This window comes from Petromyzon marinus, unplaced genomic scaffold (genome assembly GCF_048934315.1).
Source record: "Petromyzon marinus isolate PM22_M1 ecotype Great Lakes invasive population unplaced genomic scaffold, UKy_Petmar_22M1.pri1.0 PM_Scaffold_369, whole genome shotgun sequence".
Lineage (NCBI taxonomy): Eukaryota > Metazoa > Chordata > Hyperoartia > Petromyzontiformes > Petromyzontidae > Petromyzon > Petromyzon marinus.
In genome coordinates, this window is record NW_027423356.1 from 35,001 (window position 1) to 45,000 (window position 10,000).

The window sequence follows — 10,000 nt, forward strand, 5'->3', positions numbered from 1 at the left end:
TCTCACGACGTTTCGACCAACCTTATGGAAGAGGTACGTGGATGACACTTTTGTCATCTGGCCACATGGCCGGCCTGCTCTAGACCAATTCTTCGACCACATCAATTCCATACACCCAGCCATCAGATTTACCATGGAAGTCGAAATAGATGGCAAGATACCTTTTTTTGGATGTCCTAATTAAAAAGAGACCTGATGGTTCAATGAGCCACTCTGTCTACAGGAAAGCTACCCATACGGATGCTTATCTGAAACCGGATTCCCACCACCATCCATCACAGAAGAATTCTCTCATCAAGACTCTGTATCATAGAGCCCAATGCATATCCGACCAGGAACACATAAGCAGTGAACTCAAGCACGTACACCAAGCTCTTAGGGCTAATGGTTACTCCGACTATACAATCCGCAAAGCTATCACTCAAACCATGAAGAAGAACCCTCTTGAGGAGCCTTTCAAAACCATCACTTTACCCTACATTGCTGGGATCACAAAAAAGATCTCCAAAATCTTGAATAAACACAAGATCCAGGTCCGTTTCAACACATTACATAAAATCCGTGATCTGGTTCCGTCTGTAAAAGATGTGATTCCGGACATACAATACCCTGGTGTCTACAAACTAAGTTGCCTCTGTGGTAGTAGTTACATTGGAGAAACCAAACGCCATATCTCGGACCGCATTCGTGAACATAAAGCAGACCTTAAACACGGTAGGACCAACACCTCGGCCGTAGCAGATCATTGTTCTAATTCAGTAGGCTCACATGCCATTGACTTTTCCAAGACGGAGGTTCTTTGTAAGCCATCTGGCTTCCATGAGAGATTCGTTCATGAGGCTATCCACATATACAAACACAGAGACAATTTCAACCGAGAAGATGGATTCTATCTTAGCAATCATTGGAAAGATTTGATAAATCATTTCAGTTCTTGATTGATTGTTCACGCTTACAGTGGCTTTCAGACAGCATACATAAAAACAAATTTCGTCTCCCCCCTCCTCTTTTCAAAAAATAGATGGACTAGTCCTGGCAAACTGCCAATCGTTGCGCGTGACGCAAACGTTATTTATATATATAAATAAATATGACGTTTTCAAAATAAATTTATGCAAACCGACACACCTGATGATGACCGTTTGAGTTGTGGTCGAAACGTCGTGAGAATTTTTTATTGTTTTATATATATTTTGTTATTTTGTTGTTTCTCTTCAACGTGACTTTACCGAAAAAACTAAGAATATGTTGATGATGTTGTTGATGTTTCTGATGTGGAGTGATGATGATGTTGTTGATTTGGAGTGATGTTGTTGATGTTGTTGATGGTGTTGATGTGGAGTGTTGTTGATGTTGTTGATGTTGTTGATGATGATGATGTTGATGTTGTTGATGTTGATGATGTTGATGTTGTTGATGTTGTTGTTGATATTGTTGTTGATGTGGAGTGATGATGTTGATGTGGAGTGATGTTGTTGATGTTGTTGATGTTGTTGAGTGATGTTGAGTGATGTTGTTGATGTTGTTGATGTTGTTGAGTGATGTTGTTGTTGTGGAGTGATGTTGATGTTGTTGATGTTGTTGATGTTGTTGAGTGATGTTGATGTTGTTGATGTTGTTGATGTTGTTGAGTGATGTTGTTGATGTTGTTGATGTTGTTGAGTGATGTTGTTGAGTGATGTTGTTGATGTTGTTGATGTTGTTGTTGATGTTGTTGTTGATGTTGTTGTTGATGTTGATGATGTTGCTGTTGTTTTTGATGTTGTTGATGTTGTTGAGTGATGTTGATGTTGTTGAGTGATGTTGTTGATGTTGTTGTTTTGTTGTTGTTGTTGTTGATGTTGTTGATGTTGTTGATGTTGTTGTTGTTGATGTTGATGATGTTGTTGTTGATGTTGTTGATGTTGTTGATGTTGTTGAGTGATGTTGTTGAGTGATGTTGTTGATGTTGTTGATGTTGTTGAGTGATGTTGTTGATGTTGTTGTTGTTTTGTTGTTGTTGTTGTTGATGTTGTTGTTGTTGTTGATGTTGTTGATGTTGTTGTTGTTGTTGATGTTGTTGATGTTGTTGTTGTTGATGTTGATGATGTTGTTGTTGATGTTGTTGATGTTGTTGATGTTGTTGAGTGATGTTGTTGAGTGATGTTGTTGATGTTGTTGAGTGATGTTGTTGATGTTGTTGTTGTTTTGTTGTTGTTGTTGATGTTGTTGATGTTGTTGTTATTGTTGATGTTGTTGATGTTGTTGTTGTTGATGTTGATGATGTTGTTGTTGATGTTGTTGATGTTGTTGATGTTGTTGAGTGATGTTGTTGAGTGATGTTGTTGATGTTGTTGAGTGATGTTGTTGATGTTGTTGTTGTTTTGTTGTTGTTGTGGAGGTGTCTGCGATGGAGCTGGGTGGATCTGAGCTCCGTGACCGCGACGCCACCAGAGTCTACCTCTACGAGGGCCTTCTGGGTAATCACATCACCATGACTACCATCACCATGACTACCATCACCATGACTACCATCACTACCATCACTACCAGAGTCTACCTCTACGAGGGCCTTCTGGGTAATCACATCATCACCATGACTACCATCACCATGACTACCATCACCATGACTACCATCACCATGACTACCATCACTACCATCACCACCAGAGTCTACCTCTACGAGGGCCTTCTGGGTAATCACATCATCACCATGACTACCATCACCATGACTACCATCACCATCACCATGACTACCATCACTACCATGACTACCATCACCACCAGAGTCTACCTCTACGAGGGCCTTCTGGGTAATCACATCATCACCATGACTACCATCACCATGACTACCATCACCATCACCATGACTACCATCACCATGACTACCATCACCACCAGAGTCTACCTCTACGAGGGCCTTCTGGGTAATCACATCATCACCATGACTACCATCACCATGACTACCATCACCATCACCATGACTACCATCACCATGACTACCATCACCACCAGAGTCTACCTCTACGAGGGCCTTCTGGGTAATCACATCACCATGACTACCATCACCATGACTACCATCACCATCACCATGACTACCATCACCATCACCATGACTACCATCACTACCATCACCACCAGAGTCTACCTCTACGAGGGCCTTCTGGGTAATCACATCATCACCATGACTACCATTACCATGACTACCATCACCATGACTACCATCACCATGACTACCATCACCATCACCATGACTACCATCACCATCACCATGACTACCATCACCACCAGAGTCTACCTCTACGAGGGCCTTCTGGGTAATCACATCATCACCATGACCACCATCACCATGACCACCATCACCATGACCACCATCACCATGACCACCATCACCATGACCACCATCACCATGACCACCATCACCATGACCACCATCACCATGACCACCATCACCATGACTACCATCACCATGACTACCATCACCATGACTACCATCACCATCACCACCAGAGTCTACCTCTACGAGGGCCTTCTGGGTAATCACATCATCACCATGACTACCATCACCATGACTACCATCACCATCACCATGACTACCATCACCATCACCATGACTACCATCACTACCATCACCACCAGAGTCTACCTCTACGAGGGCCTTCTGGGTAATCATATCATCACCATGACTACCATCACCATGACTACCATCACCATGACTACCATCACCATCACCATGACTACCATCACCACCAGAGTCTACCTCTACGAGGGCCTTCTGGGTAATCACATCATCACCATGACTACCATCACTAACACCATCACTACCATGACTACCATCACCATGACTACCATCACTCACACCATCACTACCATCACTACTATCACCATGACTACCATCACCATGACTACCATCACTAACACCATCACTACCATGACTACCATCACCATGACTACAATCACTCACACCATCACTACCATCACTACCATCACCATGACTACCATCACCGTCACCATCACTACCATCACCATCACCACCAGAGTCTACCTCTACGAGGGCCTTCTGGGGAATCACATCACCATGACTACCATCACTAACACCATCACTAACACCATCATCACCACCATCACCACCATCACTAACACCATCACCACCATCACCACCATCACTAACACCATCACCACCATCACTAACAACACCATCACTACCATCACTAACACCATCATCACTACCATCACCACCATCACTAACACCATCACCATCATCACCACCATCACCACCATCACCACCATCTCCCTGTGTCTCCCTGCCTTTCTGTCTCTCCATGTCTCCGTGCCTCCGTGGCTGTGTCTCCATGTGTCTTCGTGTCTCCGTGTCCCTGTGTCTGTGTGTCTGTGTGTGTCTCTGTGTGTCTCCGTGTGTCCCCATGTGTCTTCGTGTCCCCGTGTCTACGTGTCCTTGTGTCTGTGTGTCTCCGTGTCCCCGTGTGTCCCCGTGTCTAACGTGTCTAATGTGTCTAATGTGTCTCCGTGTCTACGTGTCTCCGTGTCCCTGTGTCTCCATGTGTCTCCGTGTGTCTCCGTGTCCCCGTGTCTCCGTGTGTCTCCGTGTCCCCGTGTCCCCGTGTGTCCGTGTCCCCGTGTGTCTGTGTCCCTGTGTCTGTGCGTCTCCGTGTGTCCCCATGTGTCTCCGTGTCTACGTGTCTCCGTGTGTCTCCGTGTCTCTGTGTGTCTACGTGTCTCCGTGTGTCTCCGTGTCTCTGTGTGTCCCCATGTATCTCCATGTGTCTCCGTGTGTCCCCGTGTGTCTCTGTGTGTCTCCATGTGTCTCCGTGTGTCTCCATGTGTCCCCATGTGTCTCCGTGTGTCTCTGTGTGTCCCCATGTGTCTCCGTGTGTCCCCATGTGTCCCCGTGTGTCTCCGTGTGTCTCCGTGTGTCCCCGTGTGTCTCCGTGTGTCTCCGTGTGTCTCCGTGTCTCCGTGTGTCTCCGTGTCTCCGTGTGTCTCCGTGTCTCCGCGTGTCCCCATGTGTCTCCGTGTGTCTCCGTGTCTCCGTGTGTCTCCGTGTCTCCGCGTGTCCCCATGTGTCTCCGTGTGTCCCCATGTGTCTCCGTGTGTCTCCGTGTGTCTCCGTGTCTCCGCGTGTCCCCATGTGTCTCCGTGTCTCCGCGTGTCCCCATGTGTCTCCGTGTCCCCATGTGTCTCTGTGTCTCCGTGTCCCCGTGTGTCCCCATGTGTCTCTGTGTCCCCATGTGTCCCCGTGTGTCCCCATGTGTCTCTGTGTCTCCGTTTGTCTCCGTGTGTCCCCATGTGTCTCCGTGTCCCCATGTTTCTCCGTGTCTCTGTGTGTCTCTGTGTGTCTCCGTGTGTCTCCGCGTGTCCCCATGTGTCTCCGTGTCTCCGCGTCTCAGGGAGAGATCGCTTCTCCGTATGGGACCAGCTGGAGGAGGCTGCCATGGAAACATTCTCTCTGAGTAACCACGTTACCGTAGCAACCGTTTCCACGGACACCGCTGCTAGGATACCGTTTACCATGGCAACCAACGATGCGGCCAAACCAATGCGACTGTTACCGTGGCAACTGATGAAACGGCCAGGCCATAGCAACTGTTACCATGACAACTGATGATACGTGCAGGCCGTAGGAACTGTTACCAAGCCCCCGCCCTCCCCCCGTTGCTAGGATACCGTTACCATGGTAACGCATTTTTTGCGGTGTCCGTACTTTGTGTTGCTGGTGACTCTGTGTTGCATGCTGTGTGTGCTGTGATGTGGTGTGACTTTGTGTTGCTAGTGACTTTGTGTTGCTAGTGACTTTGTGTTGCATGCTGTGTGTGCTGTGTTGTGGTGTCACTTTGTGTTGCTAGTGACTTTGTGTTGCTAGTGACTTTGTGTTGCATGCTGTGTGTGTTGTGTTGTGGTGTGACTTTGTGTTGCTAGTGACTTTGTGTTGCTAGTGACTTTGTGTTGCATGCTGTGTGTGCTGTGTTGTGGTGTCACTTTGTGTTGCTAGTGACTTTGTGTTGCTAGTGACTTTGTGTTGCATGCTGTGTGTGTTGTGTTGTGGTGTGACTTTGTGTTGCTAGTGACTTTGTGTTGCTAGTGACTTTGTGTTGCATGCTGTGTGTGTTGTGTTGTGGTGTCACTCTGTGTTGCTAGTGACTTTGTGTTGCTAGTGACTTTGTGTTGCATGCTGTGTGTGTTGTGGTGTGACTTTGTGTTGCTAGTGACTTTGTGTTGCTAGTGACTTTGTGTTACATGCTGTGTGTGTTGTGTTGTGGTGTCACTTTGTGTTGCTAGTGACTTTGTGTTGCTAGTGACTTTGTGTTGCTAGTGACTTTGTGTTGCATGCTGTGTGTGCTGTGTTGTGTTACTAGTGACTTTGTGTTGCTAGTGACTTTGTGTCGTTCTGTGTGTGTTGTGTTGTGACTTTGTGTTGCTAGTGACTTTGTGTTGCTAGTGACTTTGTGTTGCTAGTGACTTTGTGTTGCTAGTGACTTTGTGTTGCATGCTGTGTGTGTTGTGTTGTGGTGTCACTTTGTGTTGCTAGTGACTTTGTGTTGCTAGTGACTTTGTGTTGCTAGTGACTTTGTGTTGCTAGTGACTTTGTGTTGCTAGTGACTTTGTGTTGTGTTGCTAGTGACTTTGTGTTGCTAGTGACTTTGTGTTGTGTTGCTAGTGACTTTGTGTTGCTATTGACTTTGTGTTGTGTTGCTAGTGACTTTGTGTTGTGTTGCTAGTGACTTTGTGTTGCTAGTGACTTTGTGTTGCATGCTGTGTGTGCTGTGATGTGGTGTGACTTTGTGTTGCTAGTGACTTTGTGTTGTGTTGCTAGTGACTTTGTGTTGCTAGTGACTTTGTGTTGCATGATGTGTGTGTTGTGACTTTGTGTTGCTAGTGACTTTGTGTTGCATGCTGTGATGTGTTGTGACTTCGTGTTGCATGCTGTGATGTGTGAGTGATAGTGAGTATATTATATTGATGAGTGAGTGGTGGTGAGTGAGTGAGTGGGTGAGTGCGTGGTGAGCGAGTGGGTGAGTAAGTGGGTGAGTGACTGCGTGGTGAGGGAGTGGGTGAGTGAGTGCGTGGTGAGCGAGTGGGTGAGTAAGTGCGGTGAGTGACTGCGTGGTGAGGGAGTGGGTGAGTGAGTGCGTGGTGAGCGAGTGGGTGAGTAAGTGCGGTGAGTGACTGCGTGGTGAGGGAGTGGGTGAGTGAGTGCGTGGTGAGCGAGTGGGTGAGTAAGTGCGGTGAGTGAGTGAGTCCGTGGTGAGCGGTGAGCGAGTGGGTGAGTGAGTGCGTGGGTGAGCGAGTGGGTGAGTAAGTGCGGTGAGTGTATGGTGAGCGAGTGGGTGAGTGAGTGAGCGAGTGGGTGAGCGAGTGGGTGAGTGAGTGAGTGGGTAAGTGAGTGCGTGGTGAGCGAGTGGGTGAGTGAGCGAGTGGGTGAGCGAGTGGGTGAGCGAGTGGGTGAGTGAGTGCGTGGTGAGGGAGTGGGCGAGTGAGTGGTGAGTGAGCGAGTGGGTGAGTGAGCGAGTGGGTGGTGAGTGAGCGAGTGGGTGAGCGAGCGAGTGCGTGGTGAGTGTGTGGTGAGTGCGTGGTGAGTGTGTGGTGAGTGAGTGTATGGTGAGTGAGTGTGTGGTGAGTGTGGTGAGTGAGTGAGTGTGTGGTGAGAGTGTGGTGAGTGTGTGGTGAGTGTGGTGAGTGTGTGGTGAGTGTGTGGTGAGTGAGTGTGGTGAGTGTGGTGAGTGAGTGGTGAGTAAGTGTGGTGAGTGTGGTGAGTGAGTGGTGAGTGAGTGTGGTGAGTGAGTGGTGAGTAAGTGTGGTGAGTGTGGTGAGTGAGTGGTGAGTGAGTGTGGTGAGTGTGGTGAGTGAGTGTGGTGAGTGTGGTGAGTGAGTGGTGAGTAAGTGTGGTGAGTAAGTGTGGTGAGTGTGGTGAGTGTGGTGAGTGAGTGGTGAGTGAGTGGTGAGTAAGTGTGGTGAGTGAGTGGTGAGTAAGTGTGGTGAGTGTGGTGAGTGAGTGGTGAGTGAGTGGTGAGTGAGTGGTGAGTAAGTGTGGTGAGTGAGTGGTGAGTGAGTGGTGAGTGAGTGGTGAGTAAGTGAGTGTGGTGAGTGAGTGGTGAGTGAGTGTGGTGAGTGAGTGGTGAGTAAGTGTGGTGAGTGAGTGGTGAGTAAGTGTGGTGAGTGTGGTGAGTGAGTGGTGAGTGAGTGGTGAGTGAGTGGTGAGTAAGTGTGGTGAGTGTGGTGAGTAAGTGTGGTGAGTGAGTGTGGTGAGTGAGTGGTGAGTGTATGGTGAGTGTGGTGAGTGAGTGGTGAGTAAGTGTGGTGAGTGTGGTGAGTGTGTGGTGAGTGAGTGTGGTGAGTGAGTGGTGAGTAAGTGTGGTGAGTGAGTGGTGAGTGAGTGGTGAGTAAGTGTGGTGAGTGAGTGTGGTGAGTGAGTGGTGAGTGTATGGTGAGTGTGGTGAGTGAGTGGTGAGTAAGTGAGTGTGGTGAGTGAGTGGTGAGTGAGTGGTGAGTGAGTGGTGAGTGAGTGGTGAGTGAGTGGTGAGTAAGTGTGGTGAGTGAGTGAGTGGTGAGTAAGTGTGGTGAGTGAGTGGTGAGTGAGTGGTGAGTGAGTGGTGAGTAAGTGTGGTGAGTGAGTGGTGAGTAAGTGTGGTGAGTGTGTGGTGAGTGAGTGGTGAGTGTGGTGAGTGAGTGGTGAGTGTGTGGTGAGTGAGTGGTGAGTGAGTGTGGTGAGTGAGTGGTGAGTAAGTGTGGTGAGTGTGGTGAGTGAGTGGTGAGTGAGTGTGGTGAGTGAGTGGTGAGTAAGTGTGGTGAGTGTATGGTGAGTGTGGTGAGTGAGTGGTGAGTGAGTGGTGAGTAAGTGTGGTGAGTGAGTGGTGAGTGTGGTGAGTGAGTGGTGAGTAAGTGTGGTGAGTGTGCCCTCAGGTAAGGAACGCTCCACGCTATGGGACCAGGCGGCCTTCTGGGAATCGGCCTTCCTGGACGCCGTCTCTCAGGAGAGGGAGGCCCTCGGCATGGACAGAGGCCTACGGGACATGATGGAGCGGTGAGCTCACCACCACCGCTCACCACCACCGCCACCGCCGCTCACCACCGCCACCGCCGCTCACCATCACCACCAACACCACTCACCAACGCCGCTCACCATCACCGCCGCCGCTCACCATCGCCAACGACACTCACCACCACCGCCGCCGCTCACCAACGACACTCACCACCACCACCACCACAGCCGCCACTCACCATCACCGACTGCTCACCACCGCCGCCGCTCACCACCGTAGCTTCTCACCATCACCGCCGCTCACCACCGTAGCTGCTCACCATCACCGCCGCTCACCAACACCACCGCTCACCACCGTAGCTTCTCACCATCACCACCGCTCACCAACACCGCCGCCGCTCACCACCGTAGCTTCTCACCATCACCGCCGCTCACCACCGTAGCCGCTCACCATCACCGCCGCTCACCACCGTAGCTTCTCACCATCACCGCCGCTCACCATCACCGCCGCTCACCATCACCGCCGCTCACCATCACCACCGCTCACCAACACCGCCGCCGCTCACCACCGTAGCTGCTCACCATCACCGCCGCTCACCACCACCGCTCACCGCCAGCATTCCTAGGGGAGAGACCTCCTGTCTGTGGTGACCGTGGTGACGGTGACCGTGGTGACAGTGACCGTGGTGACGGTAACCGTGGTGACGGTAACCGTGGTGACGCTGCAGGTACTCGTCGCTAGGGGAGAGCGAGAGGAAGAGGCTGGAGGAGGAGGAGGACCACCTCCTGTCTGTGCTGCTACACAACATGGTGGCATTCATGAACGTCATGAAGGTGACGGGGGACGGGTGGTGGTGCTGGTGGTAGTGGCATTGGTGGTGCTGGTGGTGGTGGTAGTGACATTGGTGGTGGTGGTGACATTGGTGGTGGTGGTGACATTGATGGTGACATTGGTGGTGGTGGTGGCATTGGTGGTGGTGGTGGTGACATTGGTGGTGACATTGATGGTGACATTGGTGGTGG

The 10,000-nt window shown here is 49.8% G+C and overlaps 1 protein-coding gene across 6 annotated transcripts in view; it reads left to right on the forward strand.

The window, feature by feature from the left end:
• Window positions 1-10,000, forward strand: part of LOC142923255 (uncharacterized) — a 65,737-nt gene that overhangs the window by 1,388 nt on the left and 54,349 nt on the right. For 3 of the 6 annotated variants that reach the window (XM_076064265.1, XM_076064260.1, XM_076064267.1), the window contains exons 1-4: window positions 2,470-3,758; window positions 5,388-5,450; window positions 8,899-9,019; window positions 9,706-9,811. In XM_076064265.1, coding sequence (XP_075920380.1) covers window positions 2,474-3,758; window positions 5,388-5,450; window positions 8,899-9,019; window positions 9,706-9,811 — 1,575 coding nt within the window. In that variant the 5' untranslated portion in view covers window positions 2,470-2,473. The other 3 variants (XM_076064264.1, XM_076064266.1, XM_076064261.1) reach the window with 3 other exon arrangements.